This window comes from Lethenteron reissneri, chromosome 8 (genome assembly GCF_015708825.2).
Source record: "Lethenteron reissneri isolate LAM-NWPU_2019-01 chromosome 8, ASM1570882v1, whole genome shotgun sequence".
Taxonomy (NCBI): domain Eukaryota; kingdom Metazoa; phylum Chordata; class Hyperoartia; order Petromyzontiformes; family Petromyzontidae; genus Lethenteron; species Lethenteron reissneri.
In genome coordinates, this window is record NC_083786.1 from 3,358,689 (window position 1) to 3,382,608 (window position 23,920).

The 23,920-nt window shown below is 46.0% G+C and overlaps 1 protein-coding gene across 1 annotated transcript in view; it reads right to left on the reverse strand.

Moving 5' to 3' along the window:
- LOC133360020 (estrogen-related receptor gamma-like) overlaps positions 1–23,920 on the reverse strand; it is a 305,356-nt gene that overhangs the window by 122,983 nt on the left and 158,453 nt on the right. Inside the window, 3 exon segments of the mRNA XM_061578583.1 lie at positions 5,264–5,380; positions 12,506–12,668; positions 12,670–13,057. Coding sequence (XP_061434567.1) covers positions 5,264–5,380; positions 12,506–12,668; positions 12,670–13,057 — 668 coding nt within the window.

Below are 23,920 nucleotides of genomic sequence, written 5' to 3' on the forward strand. Positions count from 1 at the left end.
AGGTTTACCTCAATTTGAAACGTCTAATGCATTTTGTGTATAAAACTTCAAACATTTCTTCTTCCACCAGCATGGCCAAATCCAGGCTTACCCAATTTAAAGCACAGTAAATACCAACTTGTATTTATACAGTATATTATTTATTTTAAGAGAGAGGTGGGTTTACAATTTTACCCACTGTACCGTGTCCCCGCTGTTTCCTCCTCGCCCGCCCGCAGCTATTTGTACACAAAAGAAAACGCCGCCACACACAAAAAAAAAAAACACAAACACAGGATTAATCTTTCCCTAAAAGCGTTTCAATATATCGCCAGAGCAGGTTTCTATTAAAAACTAACAGGGGGTGCAACCGGGCCGATATAATTCTGTGGGAGTAAATGTTAAAACCTACAGAGGCCCTGTGCCCAGGGGGTCAGAGTGTTAAATAGTTTCAGTATCTGAATGTAGAAGTGTGTGTGTGTTTTTTTTATTCTTCTTGAAAAAAATAAACTTGCGGAAAATCTCAATAAAAAACTACAAAGTTTGAAAACCTGAGGCATGTGTGTGTATATTAGTCTGCGTATAAACACTCGTGAAAAATAGCCATGATATATTGCCAATTTTCTTACCAAAGTGAAAATAAAATCTGAAAATCGAGCCTACATGCAGACAATTTGAATGATCCAATTTTATTTTATTTCGGATTAATCCAAAAGTGGCGGTGAAGTCAGTAATACGACATCGCTTCTGCACTTTTCCCCACCAGTATTGAAAAAATATACAAGGCAACTTTCTACCAAAGGTGTAATTCACATGGTGATATCATAATTGTTCGTACTCAGGACACTTAAAATTAGTATAACATGTTAATGATCAATATCTGAAATTGCCCTTGAAATGTAAAATATACAAAACTCGTTCTACATGATTTTTTGTTTCTCTTATCGGTAGGATATCTCAAGTTAAAGCCGTATTAAAATGCACGTGAAGAAATTCAGGTCACATGGCATCATGATAAACTGAATATAAGAATAGGTTTTTAACCCTTTCTGGCAATAAAACAGGTGTTAAGATGTTAAAACACCAAACTGAAACCTTTTTGCAAGGAATCATGTCTGCATTAACCACATATACTTGTGGTGAACATGCTACCAAAAAAACATGCTCTGGTAGTATTTGCATTGTCTTTGAAACTGATTGGTCCACACCAGAGACAGCTTTCTTTAGAGCCTCGTCTCAAACGGCGTTAGACCAGAGGACGCCAAAAGGCGAACAGCACAAAGACAATGCCACTATTGGGACATTTATAGCTCGGGCTGAGGAGCTGCATCATGGGAACTGCCTTCATACTGGCAAGAGAGGTCCCATGATGAGAAACTGTATTGATATGGCATGTCCTGTACACGTACATAAGGCACACATGGGAAAAGAGCCTGTGGCTCATTGCAAGCTCATAGCTTCTCAGGGCTGGCCACCAAATGAAAATGCTAAATGTATGACTTATTATTTTTTACTTTTGGTATGATAAATATTCAATCGTTTCACTTTCATAAGTAGTAATCATCGCGGAATATTCCCGTCACCCAACCAGCGAAGCATTCTGTTGTATACAGCAGCCCTCTGTAGCATTCATGGGGCTTGCGTTAACGGACAATGGCACACGGAGCTGGCTAAAGTTATTATATAATGTACTTTATATTTCGGCTGAACACTTTCAATGCTGAACCTCAAGATGTGCCAGGCAGAAGGATGACTTTTTTTTTTAGATTTCGGCCAAGAGAAAATTCTCTCCATTTTCATGGCAACACAGCACTAAAAGTGCATATTCAACACCACCGAAATCTTACTGCGTCAACATACGCAGTGCCCCTTACAAGCACATCCGATTGACTCCCCTTATTAATATATTGCAGGCGTAGGCCAGCAGTGGACGTAGCGTAATTAAGAAATATTACAATTAAGAGCCAACTAATTCCAGTTATTGACTGTTTCAAGTGAACGTGGCGTATCACCCCATTGATTCGTTAACTAGGGCCATATGTTACGCACAGCTATGCCTTTGACATGCGTCATGTTTTGCCATTGATCTCCCGGCACAAAGGGAATGCGTGGCGCTGGCGAGAAAGGCAAGCTGGCTCCATACTCCACATGAATGCACGGAGTGATCCATCAAGTGATTTTAAAAATATATATTAAATTAATTCCCCTTTTTGCTAAGGTGTGGAGGCGTACAGGAGTAGCTGAGGCATGGCTACATGCTAAGGGGCAGCCTGAGATCTCCCTGTGTGTGTCGCTGGAAATCGCTGCATTTACACGGCCTGTGTTGGGATGTAATTGGCTGATGTTTTTGTTCGGTGCTTGGTAATCTTGAAGAGAACACCGGCTTTGTTGTGGAATCACAGAGGATGGCCTCAACGTGGTGATCCATTGCTATTCGTGAGCAAGGTTCTATTTGCACGGGACAATATACACAGGCATGGTTCAATAGGCTCTGAGGCTTGAGTAAATAAGACAGACAAGCATGGGAGAGAGCACACGCACACACACACGTGCATGCACAAGTGCATGCTTTCATACACACACACAAAGAACCCCCGTATATCGCCTTTAACAGACTGTTGGGGCAGATGCTGTTAGCGAGCACCAATGAAGGCCGGCACGCATACAACGAGGTGGGTGACCAGCGCCACGCCCGGCCGCCTTTGTCTCCAAAGTGCCAACGATTTGCACACCGTACCAGGTACTTATTTGAGGCTAAGTCGACCTAGGGGAGGCCCAGTACCAGTTCAAATATTCGATTCTGGTCTTGTCCACGAGTAGAAAATCGAACTTGGGTCACTGGGTTTATTGCGCAGCGTGCTAACCACGATACTGCCACTCCCTATGACTACTCTCAACATGCGTGTAATCGCACACATGCATGCAACCATGTCATGTCGAAGTGCATGCACTCAGCGATAGCACACATGCTAAGATATACGATTATTCCATTTAGCTTGGGACCAACGGAGCACCTGTTAAGGTACATTACACAAACCGTATCATACACAAATGTATTTATTACACAAACGAGTGGAATGTCCTGCACCACGACTAGTGACGATGTAAAGCAACCTATGCCATATTCTTAAAATTATTTCATGCTGAGTTGATCTAAGGGAAGTCCAAGCACCAGGCCAGGCTACAATTGCCACTAATGTGTATGGCTAGTGGGTGACCCCAGGTCACTAATATTATACATCATTGAAGCATATCTGCATACCCGTATGTAGTTCATTCATCAACATGTCACTGCTACACACACACGCACGTCTGAGAGATACAATAATCACATCTATGAGACCGACGGTGGTTGAATATGTGCGCGAAACTCATATGCGTGTGTATTTGTTGTGAATATTTTAAGAGTAAATATTCCTTATGAAATCATCTTAAGGCTCTTATTCGACGAAAGGTCGCGTAATCTGTGGATTAACAAGCGTATACTCCCCATTTCGTTTGACGCTTTTAAAACTAGAAGCTGGATAGCCCACATTAACCCTTTCCTGTTCCAATGACGTACAAGAATATACATTATCCGTTTTACTTCCGGTTGCGTTCAGATTACAAAGATGTACGTCAACGGAATAAAAACTAAAATAAAATAACTTTATCGGGACCAAGGCTCCCACAAGGCCGTGCTGGAGGGCATGTGGCACAGTTTGGCGCCGGCTATCGTAGAGTGCGGTCATGTCACTACAGTTCTCTGCGGTGAGTGCGATGTCTTTAAAAACAACGGCACTACCACACCTCTCTAAGTAAAATTAACACTGAGCCGCTTGTGTGCTCCGAGATTCAGCGGTGAACGGGACCCCCACCCTGCAACATTTGCTGACGTCTCGGAACGGGAAAGGGTTAATACCACGCTATCATCAGCTGTGGGCAATCCACTGCTGGATGAAGGAATCCTCCTCAAGTTGCCGCTGCCAAATCTCACGATCCTGCGACGCCGGAATGAGTAGGCCCCGTAGATGTGATGCCACCCACCCAACCAGCCCGGCCTCTAGTAATTTTGAAATAAATTAACCCACCAGCATTCACAATGCCCTGCTGTTTCAAACAAACCGTAAACTCAAACCCTTTAGTAGCCCAGCATGGTGTGGGGGGGGGGGGGGTGCCCCAAAAGAATGTTTATTTCTTTCAATCTCTCTTGCGTAAAGGGCAGCTCCATTGAGAAGAACACAGCTCATTTAGCAAAGATGCCCAGTGGCATTTTGCTGAAGAAATTCATTAATTTTCCCGTGGATTTCCCCGGTACGGAAATCTCTGCGATGGCAACACTGGACTCGTACGGAACAAAACGCGCCGCGCACTTTCTATAGACAATGTGTTGAATTTAAATGCGTATTGAATTTACCTTATTAGACCTGTAACTTAGTAGGCGTGTAATCCGATTTAATTATTAAAAGAGAATCATGCACGCAAGAATGTGTGTGTTTTTTATCGCACAAAGTGTAAGGAATTAAGACTCTTATATTTAGCCTAATGCAGGGAACGAAACTGTAAAGCAAGACGGTACAGACTAATGAAGTCACAACACCCAAACTGTGACAATTCACAATTCGACAGTCAATTGAATCTGATTGTCACGTGACAAACGATCCAGCTTGTCAGCAGACCGGAATTTTGTCCGACGTATCTTTCTGTAGATCATATCCAGGCATCATCAGGCACGCACAATAGCCCAGGTGTTAGCAAAGCTCAGCTTTAAAAACAAATGGACATTAAACTCTACGTGACGACCTAAGCCAAATAAAAACTAATTAAGAATCAGAATATTGGCCGTGAAAGCCTACGTTGGAAATCAATTTACAATTCATCAGTTTGGGGGGAGAGAGAGATGGTTGGGGGGGGGGGGCGGGGGGAGGGCGGGGGGAGAGCGGGAGGTACGTGACATTACCGCACCTCCAATTAGCACAGTTGTCTGAGTATCATGCGAAAGAACTTCAACATTTCCATATACATACCTAAAACAACAAACAACAACAACCGCCATTCACCACTAAGTGACGTCACCACAGCGCTTGTGCCAGGCAAGGTGCACTTTCGGGCCACGTGAAAGTGTCGAACACCCGCTGGCAGATCACGGAAACAGACCCAGGTGCCATGGGTTGACCGACTGAGATGACCGGCCGATGCACCACAGACGTACCAACATACGCGCGCAACATACGCGTGTTGCAGGAGCAGTGCAGCTGCGTGTCAGTGCGACCGATGGAATCTCCCGGTGGCCGGTGCCTCTAACCTTCTCGGAGCATTCCCACTTTGAGGCACTTCATGAAGCGGCAGGCCTGGCAGGCCTTGCGCCTCCGCTTCGTGATCTCGCACTCGTTGGACGCTGGGCAGCTGTACTCGATGTTCCCTGAGACACAAAGACACAGAAACGCACGCACGCGCACGCACACACCGGGCGCACGTGAGCGCACGAGGGCACGCGGACCGCGCTGCTGTGCTCGCGATGACGCAAGTACATACGTGTGTATGTATGTATGTAAGTATACTGAACTTCTTTCACACCGTACGTAGCCAACTGTGCTGATTGGAGGTGTGCGGGGAAAAAAATAAGCATCGATAAAGTATCGATGGTGCGAGATGAATTGTTGATCAGGAGCACCGCTGGTGGTTACTGGCCGTGCGCGGGCCTGTGCTCCCAACCGGCCCTTCGTTGGTCTGACGACGCTGGGTTGATGGGACGCAGCACAACGCAAAACTGAGAAGCCCGGTGTCGTGGCAACGAATTCCAAAATCTTTTTTGTGACCCAGCAGTGAAACTTCACGCGAAATCAAGTTGATGTATTGTACAGCTCCCCGATGTCTTTTCGGATCGTATTTGCGCGTTGTTGGGCACGATGTCTGACGTTGCTGGATATAATTGCTTTACTTTCTGAAGAAGCTACCTCAGCACGTGGAGTGAAGTGTCGGACAACGTGCCAAACAACAGCACAGTAGAACAAAAGCGCCTGCAAAGCACTACCTGCGCAGCAGAATAAAGATCATCGCTATGCTCGACAATAGCCAATGGGATGAAACATTTCCAACTAACAATGGTGGTGGCATTTATTTGTCCGGGCAATTTATGCTCTTGCATTGGGATGTTTACTCAATAAGTGCTCATCTAGGTTAAGGAGCACTTATCTTCATTTTCAAATGTTGAATTGGGGCGCCATGGCTTTCCATGGCTTTGCCCGGTGACCTGCTCTTGACAACGGATATTGGTGTGATTTTTTGCTCCCCCAACATTATGTTTTATTAACATAACAATTCAGGTACACACAGAGGTTATGAACGGGGGCGTTGAGACCAGCGAAAAACGCATTACGGATTAAAGTGCAATGGAAACCTGTCTAAACAGCACGTTTAAATAAACTGCTCCGATCAACTCCACAACCCTGGTGCCTCCCTAAGCTGTAGGAGAATACAAAAAAAGGCGGGGAGAGGGGGCGAAATTGGCCCCAATTTTGACTACCGCTGTGATGAACGTCTGCGTGCTTTGGGTATCTAAACGCACAAGCTACTGGGCCAATGGGCAGAAATCAAAGCCTCGAGTCTCCCATGCAAACTCGCTCAGCGGCAAAAGCACATTGACTTACAAGGCCACGCAACCACTCATCGTGGCTAATGTTCCCAATTTGGTCCCGACACCAGCAGACAATCAAGCACTCTGGAGAACGGTGGCTTTTTTATGTCCACACAAATTAGCAGACAGCATGCTTGTTTGACGATGTTCCCAAAGCACATTACCGTGGGAATTCGGTTAGATTTGAGCCAGCGAACTGTGAAGCAGGAGGCTGGCTCTGTAGTAACTAGACGACCCACCCACCCCCAGTAAATATGTAAATATGTGCGCTGTTATGTGCATCTTGAACAATGAATGTGTGCGCATATAATGTGTAGTGGAAACACTCCTACCACTGCCGGATGCATGCACAACTGCGCTGGCGTGTGCCGTCCTGTGGACAACCCAAGTTCGATTCCTGTTCACGACCAACGTCAGTGACAAATGTTTGAATAGGTTCTGAGCCTACCCTAGGTCGACTCAGACTTAAATGAGCACCTGGTGCAGTGTGTGTATACGAATCAGCACTCGGGAGACAAAGGCTGCCGGGCATCGGTAATTGCCACATCACCGCTTCGTGTGCCGAATCGGCCTTCGTAGGCGGTCTCTAACAGCACTTGCCCCAACAGTCTGTTAAAGGCTATACATGGGATCTTTGTCATAGTTGTTTTTGGAATAATTCACTTCTCCCACCAGCGATTAGATGGAAGAAAAATAATCGAGTAATCTTTGGCTGGGCTGTAGTCTCGTTTTTGCTACGGCTTCATTTTTACAGTCGCGTTTATTCCAGTTCATTTGCTGCCATGAGTCCAAATGAGCACGAGTGTGTAATTTATGCAACATATCAGACGTATAAAAAATAACAACCAAATCCTTAGATTAATGTGTCACGATGATACGTACTCAGTAGACACGCAACGTTGGACCAACACGTTGGGCCAATGTCAGCCCAACATTCCGTATATAATGGGTACCAATGAACGTGGGAGTCAATGTCAGTAGCCGAGTAATTTGATGCATTTGTGGTTCGGTGCGTTGTACTACAGTCACTGCCACCTGGGAATATATTTACACATTTTTGAATAAACTTGTCCTGGGCGTCACTTAGGTGAACTCAGCCTTAAAAGGTGTCTTGCCACAGCACCTGATGAGAAATGAATGGAGGCTGTGTTTTCTTTTCCATCATTGTGTAAATAAGAAGCCGTGTAAAATATGTGTATGTGTATACAATCGAAGTGTGTACATGTAAACAAATACAGATATGTACCACAAACATGTTTAGTAGAACAGAAAATTCTACGCTGTGCGTGTCTGTGGGTGCGTATACACGCGTGCGAAGACGACCAGTCACACGAGTTCGATTCCCGCTCTCGGCCAAGATCAGTGGCGTGTATTTGACCCGTTTCTGGGCCTCTCCTAGGTAGGCTCGGCAATAAAACGAGAATGTGGTGCGACGTGGAAACATCAGCAACGGGGACGCAAAGGCAGCTGGGCGATCTTAGTCTTTGTCTATAAAATATAATTTTCTTAGCGGTTTCTACAATGACAACAATGTCAATATTACTCTATGTTCCATCATCTATGCAGCATTATCAAATAGTCAATAAAGACAAATAACCACGCACAAGCTGGTCATTAACCTTTGAACTTATTATTTCAGAAATGTATTTTAATTAAATGACCCTTTCCAAGCCATGCTGTAGGTCTATCAGGGTCACGAAGGCAGCATAAGCCAGATTCACATTTACCGTGGTCCTGAGTTTTCTCCCTGCAAACAAATCGAAGTAAGCTGGGTTAACAACAATATTTCTCTACTGCAGACTCGCCTCTTATCTACGACCCCATTACTCGCGACTCGTACAATCAGAAAAAAGTCAAGGGCCAGTGAAAACTCCTATTATCCATGCCCCTACTCATCCTACTATTCACGTATGTCCGTGATTTGTTTCCATGTATTAACGGTGAAAAATTTGCGGATAACATGGCCGATAAAACAATCGTGTTTGGTGGATAAAAAGAGTGCTCTTAATGTATTTCATTTTCATTTTGGGGAAGAAAAAAAAACTTCTGTGTACAACAACCCAATGTGTATCACGCCAATGACTGCATTGCAAGGCCACGATTCGTCTCCTTTGCAGAGAGACACAATCACTGCCGGTCACGTGTTACTGCGCGTCCGCATTTGCCGAGGCTGCTTAACTGCAGCGCTTGCACGCCACGATAAATTTGGCATCAAACGGCAGCTAATGAAGTATAGAGTTCTACCCCTTAGGAAATCAAACATTCAGCACTCGGAGCTTGAAAACACAATCATCAAGAGCTCGCCACGGCCAATGCAATTGATGCCATCGCACCTCGACTTCACTTCCTCCCGTCTGCCAGATACAGCCATTGGTGCACAGTCAGCACCCCAACATCCCAGCTCTGTTATGACAGTGGCCGATGCTTTGCCTTTAGCCACACAGAGAGCGAGGCGATGCATCCTCGAGCGGCATCCTGAAAGGAAGAAGGGCCCATTACCCAAAAGGTCACCGACACTGAATATTTTTTTTTTTCCCTTTGAGCGAATTTCTATCATTTCGTATGGAAATGGCTGTGTTCTTAACTAAAACTGGCTTTGTCAAAAAAATGTATGTTCAGGAGCTATATGGCGATGTCCAGGTCTGCTAGCCACGCAGAGAGGGATTAAGGAGAGAGACTTTCGTGTGGGTTTGCCGTCCGTCCTCCTCTGTTGAAGGAACACAGGCTACTGTGCGGTCTATCGTTGGGGCTGCGTGACGAATGTATATTTGTGCTTTTGCAGCGCACTTTTTTTCGGGAAAATCCTGTTGAAAAGGGGTCCTGAAACCCAGTGAGGCCTTTTTGGTTATACAACTGACAAAGATGGTTCACTGTTTTCAGTGTTCGATGAATAGAAAATTATATTATTATTAAGTCAGTAGCGGCTATAAATACAGCATTTGGCATTTCTATTTTTAACGTGTATTTAAAATGTGCGTGCAACCTTTTGCGTCCGATGCGTGTAATAGTGATAGCTGTATTTGAATCACTACATTAGTGCAGATTCCTTCGAAACGTTGAATTACGTCCATCATTGGGCCCTGCAAGTTCTTCGTCCTATGCCCATGCAATGGCAGGAAAAACCTACAATCTCGTCTCCCAGAACTGAAGTGTCACCTATTTCAGGAGAGCCCTTGCTTTTCCGCGGCTTAAATGAGCCTCTCCCTTAAGCCTTCCGGACACTTCGCTTGGCATTCACAGGGTGCGCCGGTGTAGATGACCAAAAGTTTACAGACAAAGGAGGTGATCACAGCAGCTGTTGTAAGCAACTTAACACTGCAAACGTGCCGCACCATCTCCGTCGTGCCTTATGGCCAATTATAGTCGCGCGCGGCAAAGGTTTTTAAGATCTGGTGGGAGCGTTCAGCTAATGGAAAGTTGCTTAAAGCAAAAACTGCCAGTTGTCCCTGTTAAAAGAGTGAGGGAGATCCTATCTGGTGTACGACAATCGGCTAATCCGCGGTAATGGCACACTTGCAAATGTGCTCATTATAAATAAAAGAGGCGGTTGTGCTAATTTTGTTGAGGGAGCAATTTTTTTATTCCTCTTCTTCTTCTGTTGAACGTTATTTTTTAACATTATTAGCGCAAACGTAATTGTACACGCTACTCATTATTGTAACGGTTTGTGCAATAATACAAATAGCCAGCCAGCTGTGTTGCATTCTGGATAATTAGTAATTAAAGGTGACCTTTGAGAATGTGCCCACTAATAATGTCCCGTGATTGTGAATGGAAAGGGCTGCCATTACTGTCTGCGCATGAGTGCTCTGCTCATAAACGTACGAGATGTTCTGAGGGAGGCCGGCCTGATTACGGGCGAGAGAGGGGGCCATCGAAAAGTTTGCGGCTTCACGTAAAACGCGGCAACGTGCCCCAATGAATCCACAATTTTTTTACGCGAGGTCCCCTTGTGGTGCAATGCATTTTGATGACCTGAAACTTAACTATAAAATGCATTTTTTTTTAAACAGGTAAGGCTCTTACTCTTTGGTTCTTTCGGTAAAGAAGGAGCCAAAGAGAAATTCCTGCAGTCACGAAAGCTTCGAATCCAGATAAGGCTCTTTTTCAAAAGCGACTCGGCCACAAATGATAGCTCAACGAAGTGGCTTATCATGTGGAAATGTATCGCAGCCAAATACTCTAAACGCACGTTTCTAAACACTGGATTATCAACACTAATGCTACAGCGTTGCGAGGCGTTTACTCATCTTTTCCCCAAAACAGACATTTGCATGAATCGCTGCGTAAACCGTGAGACCACAATCTGAAGTCAACGTGACTTGTGACTCAAACGACGATCGCCGCAGCGTAAGGGTGGAGTTTGACCACAGGATCACTCCTGTTGACTTCCCCACAAAGTGGTTCCCTGTTTTATCGACCCTCGAGGGATTAATGACTCTCAACCGAGATTTAAACTTGCAACGTTCAGACTGTGAACCACTGGCCACAGATACAAGGTGTCACTTTATTGTCACTGGAAAATTGCTTTCTCTCTGTGGTGCGTTAATCAATGAATACCCGTGGAAGCATGTACAAGTCACTGGTAGCGAGGTCGCGAATGGGTATGGATTTCTCCAGATTTCTCCTGATTTATTCGGATTCATATGGATATTTTTGTTCCACCCCAGAGCTCTCAACTCTAACGAACACAAATACAGGCACCACGAAAGTGTCTGAATTAATCCACGGCAATTAAATACGGTCGTGAATCATGAAGGTAAATTCCTATTCAAGAACGGATCAACCTTTGTTGCAGCAGCTCTTTTCAGGTTGGGCAGCGTGTCGTTTTGCCTGATGTCCGACGTTTCGCCTCCAGCAGCTTCAGTTCCTGAAGAAGCTGTAATTTCCTCCATAAACCACTAGTTTCGGACATCGTGCTGAACGAACTCATGCTTGCGCCCGACGGACAACATCCGGAGAGCCATACGGCGCAACCTCAAGGAAAGCCGATGCACTCCGTCGCATCGCCGCTCCTTTGTCAGGCTTCACAGACTTGTTGATCAGCCCCTCACCGTGCCCTCCCCCTGTCCCGCTCTCACTCATTCTCAAGACGAGGGAAGGATTCTGCACCCGCTTGAAAACGTTGCACGCTATTCACTCTCGGGCCGCACGGGAAGCCGGTCTCGGGTGATTATCTTTTTTTGTTTGATGGTGGATTTCCAAGCTAATCACACTTTGTAAAGCGATAATTGGCATTGACAAACTTGACTAATTGAGAGGGTGTCGTCGTTCAATTTGACACCGATGTCTGAGAAACAAAAGGGGGTCCAGGTAGCAGAGGAGGAGACAAAAAAAATTCCCTGATGCAATTTGTGTTGGGGTGAAATAGAATTGAAATATGGCATGAGTAATACATTTTAGTCAATGAGTTGGTTATTTTTGTTAATTGATCATTGAGCACGATGATAAAGCACGCCTGCACCTTGGCGATCTGGAGGCAGGGTTGCCCGGATCGTGAACATTTCTACGGGAGCCTCACAGAATACAACAAATGATGACATCTTCAGAGGACGGCAGTACAGAAAGTGGGCTTTTGATCGAATAACATGTGCACACTTTTAGGTGTTATTCTCTAGTTTACTCCACAACTGAAAACTTCGATTCAAATGGAAGTGAGGCCCAACTTCGCAACAATGCAGGATTCTCTGGAATAAGAGTCTCAATTGACATCTTGAACATCGTGCAAATCCGGAAAGAACCACGATGAGCGACGGACCACAGACGGCCACGGGTGACAACCGAACTCAACCTTGCCGGCGCGTCTCCTTGGGCACGAGGGGCGAAACGTTGGGCACTGTATCAGCGGACGAACACGTGAACCCACCCCCCGCCCTCCCGCGTAAAAGCGCCGGCGAGAAGCCCCCTCACCCTGGATGGTGCGCTTGAAGAACGCCTTGCAGGCCTCGCAGGACGCCACACCGTAGTGGTAGCCCGACGCCACGTCCCCGCACACCAGGCACAGGCGCTTGGGCATGGCGTTGAGCATGTACTCGCACTTGGTCTGCACGTCGGCGCCCGGCGGCGAGTCGTCAGTAGCGCTTGCGCCCGTTGGGGCCGCCGGGCCCCACCATGGCCACGGCGGCCGCCGCCGCGGAGGAGGCGGCGGACGAAGAAACGGCGGAGGAGGCCGCGGCGGCCGCGGCGGAGAAGGGCGAGTCGAGGCCGTTGTTCCGCGCGTGCGTCGAGTCCGCCGCCGCCGCCGCGGCGGAAGAGGAGGTGTGGTGGCGGTAAGGGCGGCCGTGCATCGCCGACGAGCTCATGCCGACGCCGTAGCTGCCGCTCGTGTCCGACGAGCCGCTGGGGCTGTGCTGCTGCGCCAGCGAGTCGCCCAACGGCGAGGGGCTGCACGGCTCCGTCTTGATGTAGGGTCCGCAAGACGGCAGGGAGCCACGGTCCTTGGCTGACATGCTGCTCAGGGGCCTGGGGAAGAGGCGGGCGGGCAGAGGCGCAAGAAGCGGAAAAGGGTGTTTGTTTAGTACGATTAGTTCGTCAGCTTCTGATAACCAGGCATCAAACCAAACGGGGAAGTTTAGACCTCCCTGTTACACCAAGATCTGCTCGGCCATCCAACGACCTCGTCTGAGATCCCGAAAAACAATCTGGGATTGCCGTTCGCGACAGTTGGACGAAGCGGGTCAACCGATGACCACTGGCGAGAACCGTGGAGTTCTGCCGAGGTTACGAATGAAAGTTTCATCGGGGTCCCCCACCATCAACCGCTTACAGTAACAGTGACCGCACACCGCTGCGCGCGCCTCTTACACAAGTGGGAAAATAAAGAGGACCCCCACCCCTTCCACACAGTGCGGCAACTGTGACTGCGGCCACCCGAACCAAACTATGGGACGGCATCGTGGACAACTGCGTCGTTCCACGCCCGCGCGCTCCGTGGGATTGTAGAGTATCAGTCGCGCTACTCCCGAAGCTATCGCACGGCTCTCTCCCCCTAAACCTGGACGTATTCTGTACACGTGTTTCCCATACGCGGGGAGACGATTAAGCAGACGAGAAGTCGAGAGGTGAGGATAGTCTCGTTTGCAAGAGTCACCAAAATGACAAGATGAAATCAAAACAAAACAATGCAAGGAAAGACCGAAACGACATCGAAGCAAAACAACCACCTCACAGCAGAAATCAAAAATGTTGTTTGGATACATGTATAAATGTTAAATTAAATATCCTGGAAGGTAAGTTGGCGTAGTAAGAATAATTTTAAGGTCAAAGTCAAGAGGTCGTCATGGGCCAATTAAGTTCATGCCACAACATCTCACCAGCAGGCTGCACACCAGACACCCAACTTGCAAGATTTGATCTCATCTCGTCCCACGTGGGTTTAGGTCTTCCCCTGGTCTTGATAACTTTCGCTCCGTTACTCTGCCCACGTATCCCACCCATCACAATTTCCTATTTTGCTCAGCATCCACAAGAGCTTGTGTACCGCATTGTTTTATGAACGCCCAAGTTATTTACCCCATCCTGCCATGATGTTCCTAGCATCTCCTGTATACACTTAATGCCAAAGGTTGGAAGCTTTGATTCTGTTAAAGTTCAACTCTTTATGCCATATATTATATTAACACAGACCCTAACATACGCATCATGTTAGCATTACCGTTGACCTCTTCTCTCTTTGTAAGTGGCTTTTGTAGTCCGTCAAATCTTTGCTCTGCAAATGCAAAACACCCCTTGAGCCCCTTCGCATGGCAGTCTGCATGCTACACATGCGTAACTCAGCGCAACGTCTTCTCCGTTCTCCTAAAGATCTCTGGGATCACTGCTGCAATCTCGCCAGTTAAACTAAACAATGAACTATTTCGATTTTACCAGGTAAGGCCCACTGGATGTTTTGATAGCTCAACGTAAGTGGCTTACCACGTGGAAATGTATAGAAAGCAACTACTCGAAACGCATGTTTCTAAATGTGGAAGGGAAAAACCGCAGGACCCGGAGAAAAATCCACGCGACCACGGGGAGAGAGACACGCAAACTCCAAATATACAGGCGTCAGAATCAGGATTGACCCCATGACCATCAGGTAAGTTAGTTAAAATCTCACCACCATGGCACCACGTTCAACCTCCCAGTGCAGCAGCTGAAACAACGGTACAAGTGTCTTAACTTGCTCCCTCTTTGTCCATCCAGCAGTAGAAATGTTTCCACCACAGTTAGCCGATAACCAAATCGAGTGTCATTGGCTAAAGTGTGGGTACTTCCACCTCTGCCACGAGGTCTGGCCAGTGTGGAGGAGTAGACCAAAATTCCCTCCAGAGCTCCCACCGGTGTGGTGTGAGCGAGCAGTGGTGTGAGCAGGAAATTGCAGGGCTGCACCTTTATCTCGGCCTTCCCAGGAGGTAGCCGGGAGGCTGAAGAAGAGTGGGCGCAGTGATGCATGCCTCATAATCCGGCCACTTTATTTGAAATTGAAAGTTGATGAGAGGTCGAGACCTATTATGAAGCCAGTCAACGTCAGCAACACTGATCTAACAGCGTGGAGTGAATGGCATTAGACTTGAGAGGAACATGGCTCAGATCTCTATGGGCTCTGATCGTTTTTATCCAAATCCGCTTCCCAGCTGAAATATTATCCGTAGTTATTTTTTAGATCGGAGCAGCTGATGGCAGTGCCCAATCGTGATAGGTATTGGATGAGAGTTGCTTCGTAGGAAGTTATTATGCAATACTTACATTACATAAATAATAGAGGCTTGCAATCGGTTAGGATCGGGTGATCAGGACGAGTGCGCAGACTTCAGAATGTGACCCTTCTTCTTTCCGTATGGCTGATGCAGATGCAGAACAACGACTACAATTTCACATTCAGGTGGTCAAGCCAGATAACCGCGTCAGGAGCCAGCGGAGTTGTATCGCTGCGATGGCTCCTTCGTATTTGTGGGTCAGGCATTGTGTCGTTACCCGTTGCACGGTCCGTTCTGGGTGGCCACAGTTGCATGCTACTGGAGAGTTTTGAATTTTCCATTTGAATGTGACCCTAATCAGGACCACGTCCGAGTGGCTAATTTGAACGTGGATGGGAACGTCTGCAGCACACGGTAACCATTCAGTGCGCGCTGCAGATTGTTGAAGTGCGTCGATTGCGATGGACTATTCCGGTCACAAGATTGCTGCAGCCGAGGGGGGTACGGGCGCTAAGCGACTGTCAATGACGTTGACGACGCGAGTTCAATCCCAACCGTAGGGAACCAATTAAGGTTGTCTTTTTATGAAAGAATCTTGAATGCATAATTAATATTCGTCGAAGGGCAATGACCGTAAAGTGTGCATTGTGAGGGAAAGGTGCAGCCCTGCGGTTGGCTTGCTCACGCCACTACTGGCGCAAGCCCTCCACTAGACGTAGCTCTAGAGAACCCCTCTGGAGTGTAATTTTTGGCCTACTCTTTCACATCGGCCACATGTTGTGCAAGAGGTGAAAGTACCCAAAATCTACCCCACCGCATGCAATCCGACAATCAATTAACTGTTGATTGGACATCATAAATGTTTTTTTTGGGTTAAATCGCGCAAATATAAATGTGTCGTTAAACCCGCCGCCACCCGACACAGCCAATAAGTGAGGTTTGTCACGTAAACAAAACGTGCCACTTCAGCAACACCGGTGTGTTGGAGAGTAAACTCACAACATTTACAAGTCGAGTACGACGTTTCGCTGGTGATCACAAGAACCAGCCTCATCAGGCGAAAGCCAGACATTTACGACACATTAACATTTATGCGATCTAACTAAAATAAAAACCCTTTGTAATGGATAATACTGGTCGCGATAGCCTACGACGCGTTAAACTGGTGAATGGCATCCCCAGGACGATGCCCAAATCCATGGGCAGCGAACTTTGGGCCTCCTGTTCCGTGTGGAACTCTGCGGAAGGAAGTCTGGGAGTCCGGTTCGGTCGGGACCTTCAACTACCACCGACAATCACTCCTCTTTCAGAAAGCGTTTCTTATTTTAGCCTCGGGCCAATTCTTCCTTATCCCATTGCTATTGATGTAAAGCACCTTGAGATTGCATGATGAATGGCATTACATAAAGCTGTAATTATGATTATACTGTATACTGTTGGGTGAACAGAGCCGATTGGGGGGGAGGGGGTGGGGGGGATTCCACTAGAGGGGAGCTCCAAATAGCCCCCCATAGCAAGGATTTGGCCTATTCGTCCACATTGGCCAACTGTCTTTGTAAGAGGTGGAAGTTCCCACACCTTACCCCACCACACCTGACCTGCCGATCGCCTAACTGTGCCGCACTCGTTAATACTGCTCGCTGGACAGAGGCGGGTGGGATTTGAAAGAAACTTGCGCCATCGTTTCAATGGGAGATCGAACCGTCGACCGTCGGATTGCAGGTCCAATGCGCTGACCATGGTGAGCAAACGCATTCTATCTGTTTATATACATTCTGACAAATGTGTGGATGAGAAGAGTGGTGGGAGATTGGCCGTCAATATGAATCGGGGAGCCTGGGCCAACAGCGGTTGTACTTCTATGTTCCTACGATGGAAACTGTCCACGGTCTCGGGTTAGGGCAACTATTGTTGGCGTTCCACGAAGTCGCTCATTATTCATTTCTGGAGGGGATGATTGGCTGCGTTGATCAGTGGACACAAAAAATTGGATTTAAACTGAAAGGTAATACGCCTACATTTAGGCAGCAGATGCACACCGCTTTGATTGAGGGCAGATTAAATATATACACACAAGAGTGCAATAAATCTCTATCTAGTTATTGTTTTTCTTCAAATGTGCATTCTACAATGTAAACCCGAGACGTACCAAACCTTATTCAGTTAATCTACGCGCGCGTATTTATAACTGTACCGAGTTTCATTTCGCGCCATTTAATCATTTCGCGCCATTTAATCATTTGGCCCACGGTTCCCGTGGACAAATGCCGCTCTCGCACATGGCCAAATGTGAAAAACAAGTATCTCCTGTTACAAGCGGAGACCCATCTAAACAACAGTCGAGTTTTGGGTTGGTAAATCACTCGGGCGAAAGAGCTAACCCCCCCCCCCCCCACCGCATCGAGCCTTGTGATGTACAGCAAAGTATGGAGAGGGAACATGCAAAGTTTCAAAATAAAGGCTTTTCTTATCGGAACCGTTCATGTTTTGCATATCAACACATTGGCCATCTAGGATGATCACCAGAAGGACCAGTGTTGTACGTGTGTGTGTTCAACTTCTTTCGCACCCTACGTAGCCAACCATGCCAAACGGAGGAGCTCAACCATTAGTGATCTTTCAGTAAAAATACACCGCACATCCACATCCAACCCAGGTGAGCTGAGCGGGTAGAGTGAGAGAGATGTACAATGTGGGCGGTTGTGAGTTAAAATTTTGATTGGGGATTGACTCAGCCCATCATCCCTCTGGGGTCGATAAAACATGTACTAATCTGTGGGGAATTCCTATGGAGAGACTCGCGCCCACCATAGGTTTGTGGAATTTCCTCCAGTGGCTCAAACATGAGCACCGCCTCAATGCTCATTTGAACACGAAATCTTTTTTTTCACTTATTCAACAAAATCATTGTACATATTTCTGCAGCACAGTCCAGGATCAAAACTGCTACGTGTAGTAGTTCGGCAGTTAGTCCAGGACCAAATTGTCGAGACACAGATAGTTACATTTGTCAAGAGTGAATTGGCAAGACAGAAAATAAGACACTTTTCAAAAGCTCACCAACCCATTGGGCATCTTTATCAGACACCCCATCAATATGTTTCAGTTATGTGCCTATACCGACAGATTGAAACTAGTTTTGGCCCAGCTGATGTGTTCTCTGTTGACACCCCGGAGCAGCCAAGACCATTATTAAAGGTTGTGATGAATGATGTAACTCTATCAAGGGCACACACACACACACTTTTTGTCCACGAGGAATGATTGCTGAAATGGTTCCACGTGCTGCTGCAATGTCAATGCCTCCACTGATATTTGACTCTGGTGGCATATGTACAAGCCCACAGCTATAGAGCAACTGTATGCGCCGTGCATCCACCTGGCTATGAAACTAGGTGCCTGCAGGATGGTTTATATGAAAAGTGGGTTTCTGACCTATCAAAGTGATCTTTGCTTATATTTCTCAGGGTAGGGGATGGTCTTCTCGGCTTCTTCTCAGCTCATATATACGTAAATATATGAGCTGATAATCGTATGATTTCGCCATCAATTAACAGCGACTGGGTTGAGATATTTCCACCTTGCTGTCCACGCGAACGAACCTCAGACGGGAGCCCAGGATGTTGGCGCAGGTTTTCAGAAGTGGCGTCTCAAAACTTCAACAAAGCCATTGCATGAACCCCGTTCAAACCAGCATCACGTGATATAAAATGAAGATACGTGAGAGCTAATTCTGGAGCCAATGGTGGAAAATGCTTGACTTTTCATGCTCTGTGAAGAAGAGGCTTGCCCCATGTCAATAATGCGAGCATTCATAAATCAGCCATCAGAGCTAGGCTGAGCTGGCCATGGATTGAAAAACACAAACATTTGTATTTTTGTTTCAAATTCACCAGTGAGAAGCCATCGTCATTGACAGAAGCCATGAACTTGTTACACTTGGAAACTTGGTTGCATCATTGGAGGTTGGCCAGACCTGAAGCCAGCGTTTCAGTGGTGACTGCTTAGTGCTACAGCACAGCAAACGTAGCTACTTATTTATACTAACCTCAAACAGAGGGATAAAGTGGGAAATATGACAGCGAGGGAAACCCTGGAGTCAATCCAGGCGATAGGGTCAGCAGGGAGGGAGGAGTGAGATTGATAGGAGGGCATGAGAAAGAATGAAATTGAATGATAGGGGGTAGTGAGTATGAGCAGTATTGATTGGCAGAAAGTTGAGAGAAAATGCTATCCCCTGCACATGATTAATGTGGCGTGGAAATGCGACACAATGGTGCGCTCTTGAAGAGAGTGTGGTGGGATATTGTGCATGTGAGTGGACGGCTATTTTAATGCCGTGTCTGTGACACATAATTGATATTCTCCAAACAGAGAGGGCATGAACCTGCATGCCTCATTCTCAGGAATACGCAACGCATATGCCCAGAGTGAACCGCAGTGCTGTCCCGAAAGCCTTCACCATTACATAATAAAACAAGCTGGCAAGCCTGATGATTGAATACGCATCTGTTTCAGTGGAAAAAAAGATAAACTACCTCATTGAATCTGTCAAAACTGGCGCGTAGAGGCATCAACGGCATTGCCCATAATAACCTTCCGACCTTTTTTCATAAATATGTTAAGCCACAGCATAACAAACAACACGGTTAACCTAAACAAAAACAATACCTCAATAGCATACATTATTTGGTGATGCCACTGCAGCATTGGCAGTGGTGCACAAAACACAATCAACAGAAACACGAGTCAATAAAACTTGCCAAGAAGGGCCGTCGCCTCAAAACTTAGCCGATTATATTTTCCTTTACAGGCTGCAGTATTGTTGACAAGTGTTTTCTAAATGAAGTAATATTAACATAACAAACACTTTATTTTTCTATTCCCTCGTTGCTCACGAACTTGCTGTCCACGATTTTGGCTATCCACGAATCGTACCTGAAGCTCTACACAACTGCGTCGAGAGAGAGAGAGAAAGTAATGAGATAAAGTGATCAGAGATAAAGTGATGTGAATGTGATGAGATAAAGCGATCAGATGAAGGTAAGTTAATTCAGAAACTATTATGTAATAGTTTAATCATTCATTTTATTTTACTTTATGTTTATTATAACCGATTTTTTATTCCGTCGTGTTATCATGATAATTCGCATGCATTTAATAGCTTATTTATGTACTGATTTTAGGTAATTAATTAAAAAAGATCGATTTTCGTAGGCCAATATCATTAGCCACGAGATTTGCAATTCGCGAGCATCTCCCGGACGTACCCCTCGCGAATAACGAGGGAATCCTGTACGCGTAAAAAGAAAAACGACGGCGGAAATCCATTAAACGTACGGTGGGGAGGAGAAGAGAAAAAAACAACAACAACAAACAACCCCACAACGAGCGAAAAAAAAAGCAACAACGCCAAAAAATGTTCGACGCCAATGACCTGTCAAGAGAGCTCGCCAGTGCGTGTGCGGGCACTAAAGGAGATCTTCCCCGTGCTGCAGATATCATCGCGGGGTAATTACGGAGCAGCAGCAGCGGCAAAGTGTAGCGGTGGTGGCGGCAGTTGAGCGGGCGGGCGAGCGGCCCCACGCTGCATTTTTCACGTGGAGTCGCAATTAAAATGTGCGCCGGGTTAGCGGGGAATGGACCGCAGAAACCCGTTTAATCGTCAACGGCTACCCAGAGCCCAATAAAGAAAGCAGCCCTAAATATGGCAATTAATTACAAACTTCATTAGCGATATTGCCGGGAGGAAACCGAGGGCAGTTCACACACGGCAGGGTTGGGAGGGGCTGGCTTGGCATTTCTGAATTCCGTTCTTTTATTTTATTCCCCCCCCCCCCCCCCTTTAGCCGAAAATGTCAAATTAAACTACTTTAGTGCCTTGCACCTTTCTCTTTCTCTCTCTCTCGCCTGTGTATTTTTTTTATTCTCCTCCCCATGCCAACGCCACCCCCCTCACAAAATGGACCTCCTTCCACCTACGGAAGTCCCCTCACATTACGAACTCTCTCTGCCCATTTTCTTTGCACCCCCCCCCCCCCGCTGCCGCCCTTTCTTTCTCTCACAAACGCAACACTTCATCCTTCACCCCATAGCCACCACCAACACCACCACTACCACCATCACCACCGAAAACAAATATCCCCACGATAGCCTCAACAAACTGTTGAGGCAAGTGCTGTTAGCGAGCACCTATGAAGGCCGGCACGGCACCACGAGGGTGTGGGTGGCCAGCACCACGCCCGGTCGCCTTTGTCTCCCCAGTGGCGATGTTTACGCACCGCACCAGGTACTTATTTGAGACCGAGTCAACCTAGGGGAGACCCAGGAGCGTGAGCGGGAATCGAACTCGGGTTGCCAGATTCGTAGCGCAGCGTAGCGCTAACCGCTACACCACCACCGCCTCCCCACTGACACCACCACCACCTCAGTGCATCCCACCTCGGCACCCCGCCTCACACCTAATATAGATCCTTTTAAGTGGCTACATTAAAGATCTTTAATGCCGCACATGATTCATGCGCGCGGGTGTCACAGAGCCATTACGAATTGTATATTCCGTCACACTCCCCTCTGTCTGCTTGATCAGAGGGCGCTGCTGCTTTCTACAGGCGGCGCTGTTAGAGAAATGTTATCTCGGTCTCATGAAGCCAAAGCTTGCAATATAATGTTTTTTTCCTCTGTCGCGTTTTTTTTGGTAATTTTTAATTAAAGGACTTCCTTTCACTTTACAATAATAGAGTGAATCCTTTGGTTCTCCCTGTTTTAATGCTATATATTTTTTTTACTTTCATTTCTCCGTCTTCATTTGTTCGTCAAAGAATGGGGCCCGGTGGGCCTTCTGTCTTGAAAAGAGTTGAGATAAAATTATAATGCAACAGCAAAAATGCTTTATCAAAAAAAAATTGGTCAAGTTAATGAATAACTGAGAGAAAACCTACATTTATTTTTGGGACCAAACATTTTCTTAAACTTAGCCAGCCCAAGGATGAAATGCGCCTTACAATTGTAAAAATGTATTATGCCTCCTACTCAGTTGTACACCGAAATACACAACTGTTTTCATGATAATAACGATTATAATTCACAGCCCTTTGTCAATCCAGCGATGGACGATGGCCTCCCTGGAATTGTTTGATGATACTTCACCACGCTGGGTTAGCGCAGGTTGGTGAAGGGGCGGTAGCATAAGTTTAGATACTACTCACGACCCGATGTAAGCCGTGTACGGGAACCAAACTGAGGTTCCTGGGTTTTTAAACACAGGCCGCCAATCACCATCATCGTCATCATAACCCATGTTCAATCCTAATTATTTTTATTTTACCAGGTAAGGCCCACTAAGCTATATAGCTCTTTTTGGCCACAAATGAAAACTCAACGAAGTGGCTTATCACGTGGACATTTATCGAAGCCAAATACTCCAAACGCATGTTTCTAAGTGTGGAGGGAAAATCCACGCGACTACGGAAGAGAACATGCAAACTCCAAATATACCGGCGTCGTCAGGGTCATGATCGAACCCACGACCTCCTGTAGACCACGTGAGGGCGAAAACATCGGTAAAAGGCCTCTCCAAGCCACCACCATCGCCTATCACTGTCCTGCAAAAATGTAACGATCCATCTGCAAATGAGCTGATGTCAGTACACATTCCAAACAGGGATAATAGGTATTCTTAGGTTTTTTCGGTAAAGTCACGTAGGTGACTTTACTGAAGACGGAAGCTTGTGTTGCCTCCGAAACGTCGTGATTTTTATTTTATTTTTTATTTAACTTTTATTAATTTAAATTTTTTACCTACGTGACTTTACCGAAAAAACCTAAGAATATGAATCCTTGCAGTCACGAAAGCTTCAAATCTAGAAGGGATAATAGGTTTAAGAGGGGGAGGCTTCCTCGTGATTAAATAAGGGGCATTGATTGGTTGGCATCATACACTGTGTTCACGCACAAGCAGAGTCACGAGTGGATCCTCAATACATTATACGCTGGAGACAGTAAAGGTGGCGAGAGAGAACTGGGACATGATTTACAGAGACAACGTTTAAGAGGCAATTAAGTTCCACATTTATCATTAATTTACGGCATCATTCATTAATTCATTCAGCCCTTGTTGTGTGTTATTTCCCTCATTATACGCTCCTACTTTTAGTTACGGGGTTCAATATTTAAATATGGATTTCTGTGTGTGCATTTATTAAATGTGTGGTTCTACATAACCATTCATCATATTTATTTTTACAATTTAAAGTGAACAGAATTTCACAAACCAATTTTGGAAATAATTTAAAGGGGAAAAAAGTTTCATTTTCAAGTAAAAGTCAACGTGCCCAATTCATGGAGCTATTTTGTTCAGTATTACGCATGCCAAACAGTATTGGGATGTTATATGTAGGCTATGATCGATGTATGTATGTTGAACTTTTTCTGCACCATACGTAGCTGCTAGGTCGTGTAAATATGTGTTGAAGTAGTAATTAAAAGCTGAAAACGAACCTATTTTTATTTTACAAAGTAAGGCCCATTGAGCTACATAACCCCTTTTCAGAAGTCATCTAGCCACAAATGACAGCTCAACAAAGTGGCTTATATCATCGTGTGGAAATGTATGGAAGCAAAATACTACGAAGGCATGTTGATTCTA